This window comes from Littorina saxatilis, linkage group LG10, assembly GCF_037325665.1.
Source record: "Littorina saxatilis isolate snail1 linkage group LG10, US_GU_Lsax_2.0, whole genome shotgun sequence".
In the NCBI taxonomy this organism is placed as follows: domain Eukaryota; kingdom Metazoa; phylum Mollusca; class Gastropoda; order Littorinimorpha; family Littorinidae; genus Littorina; species Littorina saxatilis.
The window spans coordinates 18,254,456-18,274,133 of NC_090254.1; the positions used below are offsets into that span (position 1 = coordinate 18,254,456).

Sequence of the window (19,678 nt, forward strand, 5' to 3'; positions counted from 1 at the left end):
TGAACAGCAATAAATACTCTGACTTCTTCAACATTTAATGGTCTCCAGTTGAGATTTATTCCTCTCATTAGAACAGTGTTTGTGGTTTCTTCCCTTTTCCTGACAACTATATCAAATATCATAGTTGCATTCTGCCCTATTGGAAGCTTGGGTATAAAATCGACAATGGTGTCAGCGTCCTTTTCAACACTTTGTTTTCTGTGAATGAGATAGTTGTTCTTATGGAAAGGTTTAACTGCAACTTCTCCCCTGCTGTTAATCGCAGGAACAAGGCTAACAATTAGTGGTTTAGCATTGATTGACTTACGGAATGTGTCGTCTTTTCCAACAAGAGTGTATGGACTCACAAATTCAAACTTCATTTCCCAGTCAATCTTTTTCATAACAGGACTAAGTACCCATTTTTTATTCTGATGTTTCCACATGTAGAATGTGTCATCGACAATTGGATCAGGTACATTAACATCACGGATTTGACCTAGTTTGAGGAATCTTGGTTTCTTTTCATCGTCGATTTCCTTTCTCTTGTAATAACCGGTGTCTGTAAACTCGAATGCATACACTGCACCAACTTCAGCATTGCTCTCAAAGTCGATAGCGTCTGCTAAATCTTTCAACTCTATAGTTGAACATGCAACAGGATAAGCTATTGTAGGTCCACTCGACATTTTAATACTCAATATTTTATGGAACTATTTCCAATGTAATGTTAAACAAACAATCAACTGGTTGTCCACTTTGATTTTTCAGATCAATGTGTAGGAATTCATGACACCCTTCCTCCAAGTCCTTGAACTGAAGTGTCTTAAATGTTGGCACGTGCATTTTACAAAAAGAGGCATCACTCGGTGGAAGAATCCTAAGCAGATCAGAACGCTGATCATTAAACAGATTATAGGATGTGTTAAGCTCTCTCATGTGAACAAACAGTACACTGTTAACATCCATGTCAATGGGACGTGTTCCCTTGTATATTTTTGTAATTCCAAGCATATCAAGGAGTTTGGTTGGAAACTCAACGTTTACTTCTCTAGTTTTGGGCATAGTAAGAGTAGCAATGAGACTTGCATGATTTAAACTCGCTGTAATACCTACTGGAGCAAACAATTCTTTCTCTAAAGTGCAGAAGTCATAGTAACCATCTTCTACAGAATGTGTTTTACCATTAATTCTAACCCAGTTGTTAGCCTTTTTTTTACTGATATTATACCAAGTAACCTTGTACATAATTTCATGCAGTGCAACTTTCATTCTTCCATTTTGATTGTTGATAGGGTTTGCAAGTTTAACTGGCACACTAGTCTTCACATTTGTTAGTGTGATAAACATTTTTTATTCAACAACAAAAATGATTCAGTATAAATTCAACAAAGACGTTAAATACAAAACTGGACCATATTACAATCCAAAGACTATTTCTTTCCATGAGTTGGACTTTGCTGTAACAGAAACAGAATCCATTCGCGTTAAAGTGCCTGACCCATTCCATTCTTACCTAAATCCCCCAATCAAAAATGATAGTGTTCCAAAGATGTGGAACTCTCACCCAATTCAGTTCTATCAGAATCAGTTAAACTTTGCAATATTCTGTGCAACCACAGGATGTGGAGTGTCCTATGCAGACCACATGAATAATTCAAACTTACTGACAAAGTGTGTGTACACATTTCACGTTTACTATCAGTGCAGGAGAATCTTGTCTGAACTTCAGGCACCAATGCCGCATGAAAAGAGCTGGAACCCATTCAACAATAGGATAAACATGAAAGTGTATGAGCGTCTCTGCAATGAATTCAATATAGATTTTAAGACCGACTTTAGGCAAAAGCAAGACAAAAACCATGGCATGGGAACACTATATTTATGGGGTGTCCACAGGAGGTATAATTTTGATTACTGGCCAGGTCATACATCTTTTTCTTCAAATGTGCAGGTACAGTTAGGATCAATAGAACAACAGCACCACAATGCATGGACTACTTTTATATTAGACACCGGCAAAGGTTTCACTGGATCAGGTGTTGAAAGGATCAATGAATCTATCCGAACATATGCGTGGTGCTTGCTAGGCTCGCAGGCACAGACACGATCAAACATAATGAGAACAAGCACAGGGTTTGGTGCACAGAAACAGTTGTTATCAAATTTAGAAGATGTCATAAACTCTGCAGTTGATCTGCCTTCCAGCATCAAAAGGTATCAAGACTCTCTCCGTTATGCAAGATCAAAAGTTGACTTTGCTGTTGGTAACGGCCTTTACATGTTACCTTCTGATCTCCAGCTGCAGATTGGAACAATAACAAATTATAACAATGAAATCATTATTGCTAGTGACACCCAGCCGCTTGGAAAGGGTGAAGAACTGAATTCAGAAATCAGAACGATGCTACAGCCATATCACAATGAACAGAAACAAAGCGTGACAAGTGAAGATCACGCTGCAGGTGAAGATCATTCTGTCACTAGGGATGATCAAGCTGTTAGTATTAGTGATGATCATGAATCGCAGAAGACTGCTCTAGTAATTGGTGGAGTGGGTGTAGGCTTACTTTTGCTTTATTCTCGTTAGCAGAACACCTGCAATTAAAACTATTAGAGTCCAGAGATGTTCAGCCATGAAACCAACAACTTTACCTGCAAAAGATAACAGCCAGCTAACAATTGAACCAATGATTCCTGGAAGTGCATCCAAAGCTTTTGCTGCTAGTTTCTTTAATAGTTCTGCAATGTGTTTGAGTTGTTTCTTTACCCATCCCGGATCAGATGGAGGTGAAGGTGAAGGTGGAGGTGGAGGTGTGACAGTGCCACCTGTGAGTGTTAACACTAATGTGCTTATTGCAAATCCTAACGCAGTTAGTATACTAGCTATTGTGATTCCCTGCTCTCTGAAAAGCGTTCTAATTCTTTCAGCAAGAGTTGTGTCTTCGTAAAGGATTCTTTGAATTGTATTTTTTATTCTGCTGACCTGTGTTCTCAGTTGTTCTCTATTGTTACTTAGAACTTCTAACCTTATGGCTTTCTCCTCCTGCAAATCTTTTAAACGCTTAGAAATTCTGTTTTTTACTTCTTGTTCTAGGTTCAAATCATCAGCATCAGCAAGTTTTTGTTTCTCTTTGTTTATATCTTCATCCAGCTGACCTAGTTTTGACAGATTATTTGCTATTTCACCTCTGATGGTTTGTAGTGATTGATTAAGGGCTTCTATTTCTCTCATAGGTAATAGTTCATGTGGAGTCTTCAGTGAAGTTTCCTCAGAAAAAGAAGTCTCTATCTCTTGTATAAGTTGATCAGCCTCATCTGCAAGTTTATTAAGATCTTGCAATGGAACAGATTCTATTTGAGTAGCAGTTGGTAGTCCTAGTTCTGCTTGTTGAAGTAAGGAAACAACATGGGAAGATGATGACCGTGTGCTAGGCACAATATCTAATTGCCTAAGTCGATTAGCAGTAAGTTTTTGTTTTAGTGAAACTTTTGATAGAAACTTAGCAGGATTAGATTTATATGTAAGTTGGACTTTTTCTCCTTTATCGCTAGTTGTATATAAATGATTTGCTTCCATTTTGAACTGGTTTGGATCTAAAACATCAGGTTCTTCTCCTAAACTTTTGTAGAAATCTCTAACTTTACCTTCCAGAAGTTCATGTCGTGCCACCTCATAATGCAGTGAATGATGGTAGGGAACCAAAGGGATTGCTTCGCTCATGTCGTCCGCTGGCTCAAATAAATCTTCAAATCCACCTTCTGCCATTTGTAACTTATTTTTTATTTTGAAAATAAAAAAAGATGGCACAATCGTTCGGTTCTGTTCTTGATCCTTACAGAAGGCTGAAAGAACCTCTCGGGGTAAAAGGAATAAGGCAAACAGTTATAGTTACAAATAATCCTTCTACTATTGATCAGAATGAAATACTTACTGTTAGGTTTCCTAATCTGGGTAAGAACGATGTTATTGTACCAGGCACTGTAAGACTATCATTCAAATTAGAATTAGAATCTGGCTCAGATGAAAATAGGACTTTGGCTTATAATGTAGGAAGAGCAATTGTGAGGAAGATTACTGTCAAACTGGAAGGGCGGGAAGTGATGTCATTGAATAATGCAGATGTTTTTTTAGTTTATGCAGATAATTGGTTGACTGACAATGAAAAGAAAAACAGAGTGTTTCAAGGGATTCAGTCAGACAATGGGATAAAAGTTAGAATAGGAGCAGGAGATAAAGCTGACAACAAAAAAGATAACGCTGTCAATGTTGCTTTTGGAAACAAATTTTGTATTCCACTTGACTTTGAACTCATAAATTCACATCCTCCCTTCTATCAAGGAGCATTGCGTGACAGGCTGTCATACGACCTGACTTTCAATAGTTATGATCGTGTTATGCTTTCACAAGACCCGGAAGCAAAGTATAAGGTGTCTGGAATTTCTTTAGAGTTTGATGTTGTAAACCATCCTGAACTGGCTAGACTTATAGAAAATCAGTACAGTTCTAAGCTGCCTATCTATTATGAAAGAGTGTTGAATCACAGTACACTTTCAAAAAGCCAGGCTGATCCAATCTGGAACATTAACTTGAATACACCAGCTAGGTCAATGAAGGGAATACTTATGTTGTTTGAGGAACCAAAAGATTCATATGAAAGGCAAATAGAAAAGTTTTACAATCCACTAATCAATAGAGTATATTGCACAATTGAAGGGCAGCCAAACCAAATATTTGCATCTGGCATGCTGCCATACCAACACTATGATGAAGCAAGAAAGTACTTTACTGGAGGAAGATTGAAAGACCCAACATCTGATCTTGTGGCTAAAGATCTACATTTACACGGTGTTGGCGTAGAAGATTTCTTGACAAATAAATATGCGTTATGGCTGGATCTCAGAACAACTGACGACAACAAACTGCATGGAAGTGGAAGGCGAATTGAAAACGGATCAGAAGGAATCACAATACAAATTGAAAAGGAAGTAGGGAGTAGTAGTAAATCAGTTAAGATCTACGTGTTTGTTGTGTCAGATGCGCAGTTAAACATCTCTGAAAGCAGATTACAGGATATTGTTTATTGAACGTGTTAAAATGAAGTATCTAGATTTTCTTCCAAAAGATCCACACTGTTCTTTGATTTGTGGGGCAACAGGTTGCGGCAAAACAAGATATGTTTTGGATTTATTACAGACTGTTTACATAAATCACTTTGAACACATAGTCATATTCTGTCCAACCATAAAGCATAACAGAACATACAAGGAGAGAAAATTCATATGGTCTGATCAAAATATATTTATTGTAAATCCTTCTGATCGTCTAAATGTTTGCTTGGAGCATTATTTCGATCTTTTTCAGAACACACCAACACTGTTTATTATTGATGACTGTGCAGCAGAACGTGACATTGTTAGAAAGAAAAGTGCACTAGCAAAGCTTGCATTCAGTGGACGACATGCATTAATATCAGTTTGGATATTAACACAAAAATACAATGCAGTTCTGAAAGACTTTAGAGAGCAACTCAAAACAATAACATTGTTCTATTCAAAGGACCGTGACAGTTTTGAAGAGTGTCTTCGAGAAAATGATGTCATTGAAAACAAACAGGAGAGAGAAAGAATAAAGAATAATCTGAAATCTTCTAAGCACTCGAAACTGGTTTTAAAAACTGATCAACCAGTTCAGTATGTATGTTTGTAGAAATCCTTGCTAAGTTCTTGTCAAGTTCTTACTCAAGTTCTTACTCAAGTTCTTGTCAAGTTCTTACTCAAGTTCTTGTCAAGTTCTTACTCAAGTTCTTGTCAAGTTCTTACTCAAGTTCTTGTTAAGTTCCTACCTAAGTTCTTACTCAAGTTCCTACCTAAGTTCTTGTTAAGTTCCTACCCAAGTTCTTACTCAAGTTTAATTACTAGATTTTTATTTTATTCTGCATCAAAATAAAATGAACTGTGATGAATTGCTGATGCAGACTGCTACAGATATTGAAATCTGTGACAGTAGGACTATACCTGATAAAAAAGAAAGATTGTATTCACTTGCTGTTTGTGGAAAAACAAAACACTACCTTGGGCAGCAGTTAACTGTGGAAGAAGTACAACATCTTTCCTCAGAAGATATAGAAAAGTATCATGGACGGTATGAATCAGTGCTTGGTTCTAAGATGGTTAGAAGTATTGGACAGACTGTTATAGGTTTGTACACAAAGATTTTTGGACATTTTACACCTCTCGACTCGGAGGAAGACTTAACACATGATCTAACTCATGACCCTGTTGTTTCCAAGTCCCTCGAATCTCTTGCCTGTGGCCTGTATTATCGATTTGGTGCTTTATTAGTACCATTTGTTGCTGGATTAATTACTTTCAAACACATTAATTTTCAGAATAAAAAAGATGACAGATCAGTTGAAGCAGACAGTGGAGCAGACGAAAATACCAGAAGTGAACACAGTGACAAAGAAACCTGGTAGAGTAGAAGCAGGAAAAAAACTAGCCGAATGGAACAGACAAAAAAAGTTAAATCAAAAGGCAAAGCAGAACATTATGTCTGAAGTTGAGCAGACACCAAACATTCCTGAAGTGACTAAGGTCACACAAACTGATCAAGAATTAAAATCTTCATTTCTATCATACAGAAAAGTAGCTGTAGCAGCTGTTGTTGGAGGAGGTGGATACTTGCTTTACAAACTTTGGCAAGGCAAATATAAAGTGTCAGAAACACCAAAACCAACCAACAAACAAAGCAGTACAAACAATAAAAAAGCCCACAGTAGTACCTGCAGTGGATTCATTTCATATGGAATAATTTTAATATTTTAATTTTGATAACATAAAAATGAGTTCTGAAAAGACAATAGTTAATCTAGTTTATCACGCTGCAGTGATTGGAGGCTTGAGTGTAGGTTACACAATGCTGGGTAAAAGTCTCCTCAGAATGAAACCAGCCGACTTGGGAAAGTTAGACTTCGAAGACGGTGCTAAACTAATTGGTGTTGTGACAGCTTCCTTTGCAACAAAAGACTTCCTGGTGAAGCAAGGAATTATTCCAGAAAATATAAACATGTAAGACAATAAAATGGCTAGCTTGGTTATGATGGTGGGAGGTGCGATTGTAAATGCGCTTGCATTTTCTGGCAGCAACTATTTGTTTTCTAAACTGCAAAATGGTGAAGAGAGGGAAAGGCACAACAAAGCCATGGAACAACTGGCGAAAGCACAGGATGAATACGAGAAGAAACGAATTGCGCAGTTAGACTTTATGAATGATAAACTCAGGCAGCAAGGACATGCAAACAAAACCTTTGCCAATGTTGATGCAGCCATTCAAGAATACTATCTTGTAACTGGAAAGAAAATGAAGACAAGTGCTCCTCCAAAACTGGGTGACTTTTATCAGCCTTCAGAAGAGCAGAAGGTGGGCGAGATTGTTTTCATTGTTATTGGTATGGCTGTTGTTTACTTTATTGCGCGTGCTGTCAAATCTTAATATTCTGTCATTTAAAAAACCATGAGTGATGCTTTGTTATCTAAAATATATTATTCCCCAAAAGGATACTGGAAAGGAAGAACTGCTATTGACAAGCTCAGTGACGCAGCAGGTGTTTCTCAAGATACAGCAAAGAAATGGTTGTCAAAGCAGGCAGTTTGGCAGATCTATTTACCTGCACCAAGAAAAATTACACGACCACACTTTGTTAACATTAAACCGAATGACACTCATCAAATAGACCTGCTGTATTTACCGCATGACACAGTCAGAAGGAAGAAATATAAGTATGCACTGACTGTAGTTGATGTTGCAACAAGATACAAAGATGCTGAACCGTTGACAGAGAAAAGTGCTATAGCTACAGCTGTTGCCCTGCAAGAAATTTACAGACGTGGACCACTAAAGTATCCCAGAATGATTCAGTGCGATGATGGTAAGGAGTTTAAAGGAGCTGTCAACCAGCTTCTTTTAAAACATCATGTTACAGTGAAGAGAGGTATTCCAGGAAACCACAGGTCACAGGCTATTGTTGAGAGCTTTAACAAACAGTTGGCAGAAAAACTGTTTTCATATCAGTACCATCAGGAATTTTTGGACACAGAAAGTAAATTGCGTAACACTGAATGGGTCAAAAGATTACCATCAGTACTTAGAGCAATGAATCTGGAGGTATTTAAAGCTACAGGGTTAAGACCAGTTGATGCAATCAAACAGAAAACAATACCTGTTGCTCCAAAGTCAACAACACCAGTGGCATTACTACCTTTCAATCAGAAAGTCAGATATTTATATGCACCCGGTGAAGCTGAGGGTGACAGCAGGAAGCGTGCAACGGATCCAATCTGGAGTATTGACATTCATGAAATCAAGAGAGTAGTAGAGACAAATCCACCTATATATTACTTGAGAGAACCAGCACCGCAAAGAGCCTTTGTAAAAGAGGAATTACAATTAGTTCCACGTGGTACAAATGTTAAATGATTTTTTATTTCAGATTTTATAGTGTTAACAAAAATGGAAGCTCTGAGAAAGAATTCTAAGCAACTTCATTTTTTTAATTTATATTTTTATTTTGAGTTATAAAATCAAACTCACAGCGATGGAAGACTCTGTATTAGAATCTTTATCGACAGTATTTGACACCGTTGAATTACAAGTAACGGATCCTCAAAATGTGCAGTCCAGTGTGCAAGACGCCATTGAACAAATTCCAAACAATTTGTTGATTGAACCTCCAGTAAAAGTGCAGATAGTCAGTTTAATAAAATACAAAACAGTCAGTGATGAGGTGCTAGAAGTTCATGTTTCAACCAGACAACTAGCACTTAATTCTATGGCAGAATTGAATGGAAACTGGGCAGATGAAATGATGAAACGGTTTGAGCAAGCTGCAGAGGATGCAAAGATGAAAGGATCCGGATGGTCAGAAGGTGAAATTCTAAAAATAGAATTGAAGCTAAGTAAATTTGCCCCCATCAGAGGTAGAAGTTACATACCTTTACCTCCTGCTCTTGTCAAAAAACGTGCTGTGCTGAACATAAAGAATGATGATGACAAATGTTTTATGTGGTGTGTTCTGGCAAGACTGTACAGTGTAAAGAAAAATGCAGAAAGAGTGTCGAACTATCATGCATACAGAAATAAACTAAACTTTACTGGTATTGAATTTCCTGTCAGCATTACAAGCATTGACAAATTTGAACAGCAAAACAAACCCATCACCGTAAATGTTTACACGTGGGATGAGGAAGATGAACTGAAACCAGTCAGAATATCAAAGAACTCACCAACGATTGGTGATTGTGATACTAACCATGTTGACATGTTACTAATGACTGATGGTGTAAAATATCATTACACTTTGATTCGTACAATGAGTAGACTGATGGCGAGCACAAGCAATCACAATAGTAAACAAGACTTTTGTAGGCGATGTCTCTTGCGTATTCCATCAATTCATGCAGCACTTATACACAAGCAACATTGTAAGAGCGTTGATGATGCGGTTGTGAAGTTAACAACACCACCGCCAGACAGCAAAGTGTATTTTAAGAATGTATGCAAACTACAGAAAAATCCTTATGTTGTTTATGCTGACTTTGAATCTATCATTGTGCCATATGAAGGACCTTTACCAAAAGACCTACCTAAAACAGTAACTCTAAGTAATCATCAAGTCTGTTCATATGCATTTATTGTTGTTAGTTCAGATGGTAAACATTCTAAACCGCAATTGTACAGAGGACCTAATGCAGCAAAGAACTTCTTACAGCAAATGAACCAAGTGCGAAATGACTGCTCCAAACAACTGAATCTTTCAGACATTGTTATGAAACCTGAAGACCAAGAACAGTTTAACTCTACCACACAGTGTTGGATATGCGAACAAAGTCTAACACCAAACACAGACAATCCAATAGTAAGAGATCATGATCATGTAAGTGGGCAGTTCCGAGGAGCAGCACACAGCAAATGTAATCTACAATTAAAGTTTGATCCTAAGACTTGGAAGCTTCCAATCTTCTTCCATAACTTGCGCGGTTATGATTCACATCTGATCATGCAGGCAGTAACTGATGAATACAAAGCAAGATGCATTGCGCAGTCTTCAGAAAAGTACATGGCCTTTACTCTGAATAGTTTACACTTCTACGATTCTGCTCAACATCTGATGGGAACACTTGAGTCTTTATCTTCATCACTAACTGCTTTCCCAATCACATGTAAGTACTTTGACAGTGACTTAGTTAGAAAGGGAGTCTATCCATATGAATACATGGATTCGTGGGAGAGGTTTGATGAAGATGAGTTACCACCAAAGGATGCTTACTTCTCACGGCTGAAGGGTAAAGGTATAAGTGACGAAGACTATGAACACGCTAAGACGGCATGGAATAAATTAGGATGTAATACAATGGGTGATTATCATGATCAATATTTGTTGGCTGATGTTTGTTTACTTGCAGATATATTTGAGAATTACAGAAGAACATGTATGAAGCACTACAATCTAGATCCTTCACATTACATATCTGCACCAGGCATGAGCTGGGATGCATTTCTTAGATTTACGGGAGTAAAGATTGACTTGCTATCAGATCTACCTACACTTCAGATGATTGAAAATGGACTACGTGGAGGAATCAGTATGGCTTCACACAATTACTGCAAAGCCAACAACAAATACTTGGACGACTTTGATCCTATGAAACCTTCTAATTACATCATGTATCTAGATGCAAACAATTTGTATGGTTGGGCAATGTGTCAGACGCTTCCACTTCGGAACTTTAAGATCTATTCAGGACCATTTTCACAATGTGTTGTGATGACAATATTAAAAGCAGGCCCAGACAGTCGAAAGGGATGGATACTAGAAGTTGACTTAGACTATCCACTATCACTTCATGATCTACATAATGATTATCCTTTAGCGGCTGAGAGGTTAAAAGTAAACCCAAGAGAACCTCCAAAGCTGGTGCCCAATCTGTTTCACAAAAAGAAGTATGTGTGTCACTACAGACTGTTACAGTTTTACATTAGACATGGATTAATTTTGAAGGCTGTTCATCGTATAATTTTATTTGATCAAGAACAGTTTATGAAACCTTACATCATGAAAAACACAGAACTGAGAACCAAAGCCGCTGATGCATCAGAGAAAGACTTTTTTAAACTGATGAACAACAGTTGCTTTGGTAAGACAATGGAAAACCCACACAAGAGAAAGGATGTTAGACTTGTTACAAGAGAAAATGAGGCCATCAAGCTGACATCCAAACCACAGTATCAAGACTTTAAATACTTTCATGAACAGCTCACGGCTGTTCATGCCGGCAGACTCCCTGCCACTTAGTTCTGACCCACTTTCACGGCTGCAGGTTATAGCCCACAGGGTCGCAGAGTGTTTCAGGGGGAAGTAACTCTGTTCTCCTTGGTAACTGGCAACGCTAACCGTGTCTCATTTGAACACTTCAAATGCACTATCCTTAGTTCTGTTGATCCTCTCCCTGCTTCTATAGCATCTTAGCCCCTTTCAGACATTCTTTACATTATTTCCACATCTGGAAGCTATCTCTAGCACTGACAGAACTCCCCAGATAGGGCAAAGAAACCCCGTAAACAACCCATGGCAGCTCTAGTTTACAACACCCCCTCCTGTGTTTAATTGCTTTTCCTGCTCCTTTGTGCTCGTACAGTTCTGTGAAAATTGGCAGGAAGAAAGTAGACACATAGGATTTGCCATTTCAGTTGGAGCTGAGCACTGCTAAGCGCTGCTTATATTTTTTTTAAATAAAATAAAATTCAAAGTATGTGTTTATCTGCTTCCGTCATTATGTGGCCATGGAAGAGCCCCATTCATGTGACTATCACAACAGTTGTGTGAAGAAATTGTGTCGTGTGTGTAGCAATAGAGATAGACAACACAAGGAAAAGAGGAAATTTGACTTTGTGTGCAAAAAGTTTAGAGAAGAAATCTGGACAGTGTTTTCGTTAGATATAGCAAATGATGTCGAAGGGACACATCCTCCACATCTCTGTAAACCGTGTTACAAGAGAATAATAAGTAGCAGAAAGCCAGCAAGTGGTGTGCCTCAGTGTAAGTACGTTTCTGATAGTGAGAAATTACATATTGCTTCTGTCAATAAACTGTGGTGTCCCTGGAGTTGTTCCAATTGTTTTAGTGACTGCTTCCCTTGCAACAGCTATTATAACCAGAAAACAAGAGGTGTATTCAGGAAAAAACATTCCAAAGAAAGTGAAGTTTCTGTATCTTTATTAGACCAGTCATCAATATCAGACACGGTTGATTTTGTTGATACACCTCAGTGCAGTTCAACACCAGTGAAAAGACCCAAACTTGTTGACGCACAGACTTCTCCATTCGTGTTTAAAAGTACACCCGAGTGCACGTCAACACCAGTAAAAAGTGCTGAACTCGTTAGTTCACAGACTTCGCCTATTATTAAAGGAGAAGGTGCCGTTTGCATAAGTGAATGTTTGGGGAAAACATTGACAACACCCCTCACTAGTGTAGAAGAGAAATTAACCACTCACCTGGTAAAACGCAAGTTGAACGCATCTACTGATAACTCTACCCTTAAGTGTCACACTGGTGGTCAGCCAATTTTTCTAAAGAGATTGAGAAAGCCACGAACAGAAACAAAGCAAGCTTCAACACGAACCATCAAAAGAAGAGTGAAGGACTTAGATGAGATCAGAAGAGACATTTCAGGAAATAATGCAGGATCAGTGCAAGTTCAGTTATCCAGTGAGCTGAAAGCCCTGTCACAAGACAGCAGAGGCAAAGTGTGTGAAGGTGCGGGAGTCACAACATCTGGTCATCTTGACAGTTTTGGTGGTGTGCAATTAAAGGCTACTGTGGGACTCACTTGGACTCAAGTCAGAAAACTCAAACGTGTTCTAGCAAGAAGTGGAGTTCGCTTCAAATGTGAACAAAAACAAAGAAATCTCACCCGTGAAATTCTAAAGAATCATTTTGTGGTAGAAGACATTGACGTTATTGTCCAAGATCATACTAGCAAATCAAACGTATCTGAGAAAAAGAAACCATTGGTCAGAGTGAGATCTATTGTATCATTTGTGACAGATATTCTCAACAAGTATGACAAACTAAGTCTCCTTGTACAAAAAGAAAGTATCCCGTCTGATGAAATTTGGCTAAAAGTAGGCGGAGATCACGGAGGTGGCAGTTTTAAGTTATGTATACAAATACTTAATCTGCAGCATCCTAATTCTAAACACAACACATTTGTCATAGCTCTGCTTGAAGAAAAAGACACCTCTGAAAATCTTGTGCGACTGCTTGGGCCTAATTCCCACCTACAACAGGACATAAGGCAGCTTGAATCACTTGTGTGGAATGGCAAAAAGATCAGATTATTTTTGAGTGGTGATTACGACTTTCTGTGTAAAACACACGGACTTTCTGGAGCTCAGGGCGTGAGACCCTGTCTGTGGTGTACTATAACCAAAGACAAAATAAAGAAAGGGGAGGGCCCAGCACAGGAACGTACACTTGTGGCTTTAAAAAGTGATTTTCTTCATTTTGAAAAAGACGGTAAAGGCAAAAGAGCCAATGCGAAACATTTTAATAATGTGTGTTCTCAGCCACTTTGGGCAATTGAACTTTCTCATGTCTGCCCACCATATTTACATATTCTCTTGGGCATAACCCAAAAACACCATGCATTGTTAGAAGATTTGTCTCATGATCTAGACATCTCAATAGCCAAAGATCTAGCCCAAAAAAGGAAAACAGTCGACAGATCAACCAAATTCGGCATTTACGTACGTCAGCTCCAAGAAAGAAGAGCCCTTAGATCCGAAGAAAGACAGATCAGAGACACATTAAAAGACAGTGCGTGTAGTAGCACATATTGTAAACAGGCAACAGGTGTGCTGAAAGACATTGAGAAAAGACAGCAAAAGTTGAAGAAAGAGTGTGATTTAGAAGACAGGACAGGACCAGTTACATCAAGCTTAGACACAGTACTCAAAAAACACAAAATTACACTGCAAGCATATCATGGTAGAAGTTTTGTAGGCAATCACGCCCACAAGTATTTCCAAGAAGAAACAATCAAGGATCTGTGTGACAATGTAGCAAGTGTGTGTAGCGAAGTCACTGACAATAAAAACATCATCCAAGAAGCAGAGAAAATTAGTCAAGTCTTTGAAACCCTGAACAAACTGTATTCAACAGTGCATTCACAAATTAGCAATGATGCTTTCATCAAAGAAGACAAAATTAACTCTTTCAATAAGTCAATTGCAAAATACATGATACTTTAGAGAAACATTTCCAGACGAATCTATCACACCCAAACAACACATGTTAGAGTGTCATGTTGTTCCGTGGATCCAACGCTTTGAGGCATGGCCCTGCATGGCGAACAAGGCATCGAGCAATCTCATGCGGCACTGAATGCTCTAAAAGGTAGAACAAGGGGTATTAGGAATGAACACCTAAGGCTCACTGTTCTTCTAAAGGAGCACTTCCTTTCAGTGGACCCAACCCTGAGACTCAACCGATAACTAACATTCTGACTGTGGCTGCTTTGGATTATTATTGTTAGCAGTGAAAACGTGTTTTCGTCCTGGGATAACTTTATCTGAGGTCAGTGAGTCACTTCTTAGCACGATTATTAATAATATGTTAGCTAATGCAATCAATATTATTTTACTAATCATGCATTAAAGGGCAGTTACTAGTTCTTCAAAATCGACTTTGTTTTTAGACCTTTTTGTTGACTGCATGCTACCAGCATTGTACGTGAACCCTCATGCATGTGCCTGTTGACTGATTTCAAGTGATGTTCGTGTTTACCATGTAAAAAGCAAGAAAGGTCTTTGCAGTGATAATGGCAACCTGTAAGTAAAAGCTTACATGTTTATCTTACAGTCTTCCAAATTTAAGCAAGATTGATGAGTAGGGTAATTTGCTACGCATGTTTAAAGTCGGTTGAAAATGTGTCTTTGTCAGCTGAAATGGTAGCAGAGGCTGTCTGTACCTAGTACTTCCCAGCACTGATAGATAGAGTTCAGTTGACCAAACCATGTCGTGTTTACACTTATTTTAAATGCCATTGTCTTTGCAATAAGTCTGTGGTATAAGCAAAGTCCATTTTGCAAAAGCTTGTGAGTAATATTACAAAAACAAAAACTAACCTTACACTGAGCCACTATCGCTTAGCACTGCCTGCGGCCTAGAGGAAAGGTAGCAGCTGTCTTTATTTATAACCCGCCAATGCCAGAGCGGTGTCTTGACCTGATAAGCGTTGCTCAGATTCCACACAGCAGGGAACTAACTGGGTGTACCGTGAACAGCCGTGAGCTGTATGGTATCTTAATGAAAAAACTTGTAGTCAAGCTTGACAAACCAGTATTCATAGGCTTTACTGTGCTAGAGTTGTCAAAACTGTTGATGCTTGAGTTTTTGTATGATTATTTGAAACCAAGATATCCCAAATCGAGAGTACTTTACACAGACACAGATTCATTCTTACTTGACATTCCAGCGGATGACATTTACAAAGATCTAGAAGCTGAAAGTCCTGCAGTAAAAGGAAAAGATTCTTTTTATGACACTTGCGACTACCCTAAAGAATCACCATTGCACTCAAATGTTAACAAGAAGGTTATTGGAAAGATGAAAGATGAAATGAATGGGAAGATAATTAAGGAGTATGTTGGATTGCGTGCAAAGATGTACAGTGTTGCAAGTGAGAAAGGGGTGGTTAAAAAAGCAAAGGGTGTAAGCAAACAGGTTGTAAAGTCGAGCATATCGCATGATAACTACAAGGAAGCACTGTTTCAGAAGCGAGTGTTTCACCATGACAACCCTAAGATCAGTTCCGCGCTTCATCAGATCAACACAACTATTGTAAACAAGAAATCTTTAGATGCTAATGACACAAAGCGCGTTTATTCATCACCAGAATATTCTTATGCAATTGGACACTGGAGAATAAACGCGGCTCCAAATAGTCTGGGTGTGTAATAAGAATTTTTGTCAATCGGGAAAACCCGCTATGACAGCTTTGTTTTGACTGCAGCGGGGGAGAGGAAGTTGCTTGCGTTTGGGAAGTGTTTGTGAAAGGGGAGAAGGCTTTGTTGAGTTTCAAAGCAGCCACCAAGTACACTTGTCAAAGCTTGAATCAATAAACAAGTCATTTGCATAAAGTGCACTCGGCGGCCGCCCGAAGGCAGCCTTTGAAGCGAAGCGAAGCGAAGCGAAGCAGGGTGTTGACCTATTTTGGCGCAACTGGCAGTTGCGTGACCTGATTGCAGTGTTAGCTCTAACTCTTTTTTCCTACTCTTGTGATTGCTGTTGATGTATATTTGGAACCATTGACGTCACTTTCTCAGCCCAATCGCGAAGCAGGGTGTTGACCTATTTTGGCGCAACTGGCAGTTGCGTGACCTGATTGCTGTTGATGTACATATTTGGAACCATTGACGTCACTTTCTCAGCCCAATCGCGAAGCAGGGTGTTGACCTATTTTGGCGCAACTGGCAGTTGCGTGACCTGATTGCAGCCTACTCTTGTGATTGCTGTTGATGTATATTTGGAACCATTGACGTCACTTTCTCAGCCCAATAAAGCCTGATATCCTCATTCTTTTCAAACATGGTTTTGAGTTCTTTTCTCATGTTGAAGACTTCATAAAAAGACATCCCAACTGTGCTGAATTTGGCTCTGTATGGAAATAGTAAACGGGCAATCTCCCTCAATCTCCGTGCATACGTAGAAGAAATTTTAACGTTTCTTTCCAACCAGCCATCCCAGGTCTCATTATGAATGCCTTGTTCTGCTTCATAAAACTTAAATGCGATTTCTAGAACCATTCCATATTGCAAATTGAAGCCCATTGAAGTTGCCTCCTGTCTTTGTATGTGTCTATATCCCTCAACTAACTTTTCAATGGCACTTGCTGATGATGTGATATCTTCCGGATTAAAAAAGAACACTTCCTTCCTAACTGTCATGCTTACATCAACAATTTTTGACTTTAAATATTCGTGGAGTTCATTGAACGTCATTGTTGTTTTGGTTTTCTTTGGTTTTCCTCCATACAAATCTGAAAGTTTCCGTTTTGGGCGTGAAGGAAATTTAGGTAGTTTTCCACTCGGAGATGGCCCTTCATTTTTCATTTGCGATAATACTTCAACAAAATTGTTGAGGTAACTGAGGTGCTCTTCAATAGTTAAAAACTGCTCAGAATTCCATTCACTCAATGATTCCGGTATATCCATAGTTGGTGAATGTAAAATTAAAGTTGATGACTGTGTTGAAAAATCTAATAGATTTTGATGAGCACCTTGTGATTCAAGAATTTCTCTCTCTAATTCTTCAGAAATGCTATCTTGAGACATAAATATTTAGCAAATATAGTGACAGTAAAAACACTTCTCTCACAGAAAACACAACTGCACGGCGGGCGAGTCCGGAATGAAATGGCAAAATCACCAGGCTATGTTACAATCAATACCAAGTGTTGGGCGGACGTGACGTAACTGTTGCTATCACATGATTTAATCTTGTCTTGCCATTGGAGGAATCAGTATAGAAGACAAGCTTGCTGTTTGTTTTTACCAGATCAATACGGTAGTTATGGCTAGCCGACCGTACGGGCAGATTGGATCAATACGCACGCTGGCTGCAACTAGTTAATATTTCAATGGAAACTAAATTTAGCGTTGCACAGAGAGAAAGGGGGAATGTACGTTCTGGGTTACTGATTCCGACAGACCCGGCATTGGTTCAAAACAACCTTACTTTACTGTATTTTTTTTTGGTATGGATTTATGCAGTATTTTTCTGATTTTGTCGCATGTTTCATTTTAGTAAAAGTTTAGTCCAGAAGCCTATTTTGCGTTAATATTTAGGGTCTGTCGGAATCGGTGAGCCAGAACGTACATTCCCCCTTTCTCTAACGGCTACACTGGCTTCGTCTTTCCTGATCGAAAGGGGGTGTATTGTTGATAATTGTAGATAATAGACTCTGCATTTTATGGTCAAATGGCGATTTCGGTATAAAAATGTAGACAAGGACCTTTAAGATAATAAAAATATGATTGCAACTGTCGCATGCTACATCTGTAACCTGCACAATGGGAGGTCAATGTCCACTTCAAAGTGAGATGCATAAGGGTCAAGGTCAAAAACCAAACTGGTGACCCTAAAACAGGAATGAAACCAAATAAAAGGAGAAAAAAATCTGCTGATTTTGGTGGGATTTGTCAGACATATCAGTAGATCTAGGTATACGAAAGATGTATGGAATCTTGATTATAATTTAATTTAATTACCAAGGTTAACGAGGTCGAAGGTCGTGAGACAGCGGTGAAGGTCTGTCCTCTCCAGGGTGTCGTCCGTGAAGACTTTCTTGCGCACAAGTTTCCTCAGGAAAGTAACGCATTTGTCGTTCTGCTTCGGCATTCAAACAATGTAATAAAATAAGTCGGTGAAATAAAACCAATTTAAACACACAGAGAGAAACAAACAAACAAAAAACACAAACAACATTGACAGAAATGTATATATAAATGCGCACGTTTACTATATTCCTTGGGGTCCTGATTTGACCTATTATGGTCCGCTGGACCCGAAAAGCAAAAGCTAACTAACTAACTATATTCCTTCATGCGTATGCTGAAATCTTTCTGAGGAATCTCTTGAAAGGTGTACGTGACCTGTTCACCTGCCCCCTTTCAAATTCGTGGCAGTTTCAGTTTCAACAAAAGACTGTGTGGTCATGTTGTTTACCGCAGCCTTGTTTTCGTTTAGTTGTTGGTCGATTCGTAAATCTAAATGCCAAGGGAAAGAAAGGAAGGAAATGGGAAAGAAAGAACGAAAATAGAAAGACAGGGGGGAAAAAACATCAGAAATATTGTGTGCTTCATATGTGTTCTTGATAATTCAAATCGTGTTGATCCTCGTGACGTGAATCATCCACATAATCCAACCATTGTTTAAAGGCCAACATCCACAAGAATTTTTCTCCTGGAGCGACCTAAACTTGAACCCGTCGCTATTCTTGCATGTCTGTTTACTTCGTGTTGCACGCAAAAATTGAGCGACTTCCTTGCCGCGTGGATTGACGAAGCTGTTTTATTCTCGTGACTGAAAACACTGCAGTGCGTGCAGTTTTATTCTGTGGGTTCGACAGATTGACTAAATGTTGTAATTTCGCTTTCACGAATCAGGAACCGACAAGGAATAAGATGAAAGTGTTTTTAAATTGATTTCGACAATTTAATTTTGATAATAATTTTTATATATTTAATTTTCAGAGCTTGTTTTTAATCCAAATATAACATATTTATATGTTTTTGGAATCAGAAAATGATGGAGAATAAGATGAACGTAAATTTGAATGGTTTTATAAAAAAAATATTTTTTTTTACAATTTTCAGATTTTTAATGACCAAAGTCATTAATTAATTTTTAAGCCACCACGCTGAAACTGAATGAAACTATTTTCGCCTTACGCGACTTGTTCTTTTGTACATTCTCAGCAGAATTCTTTTAGTTCAACCCAATGTACTGCCCAGATAAAATCTTGTTTACTGTCGGCGTTGTTTTCATGCATTGTACCACGTTCTATGATGTTTTGGATACATAAATAACAAGTCGCGTGAAGCGAAATTATAAACAAGTCGCGTAAGGCGAAA

At 38.5% G+C, this 19,678-nt stretch overlaps 1 protein-coding gene across 1 annotated transcript in view; it reads right to left on the bottom strand.

Moving 5' to 3' along the window:
- Nucleotides 1–19,678, bottom strand: part of LOC138978318 (high affinity cationic amino acid transporter 1-like) — a 44,537-nt gene that overhangs the window by 22,904 nt on the left and 1,955 nt on the right. The window contains exon 2 of the mRNA XM_070351022.1: nt 18,314–18,431. Within this exon, the coding sequence (XP_070207123.1) occupies nt 18,314–18,431 (118 nt within the window). The remainder of the gene's footprint in view (nt 1–18,313; nt 18,432–19,678) is intronic.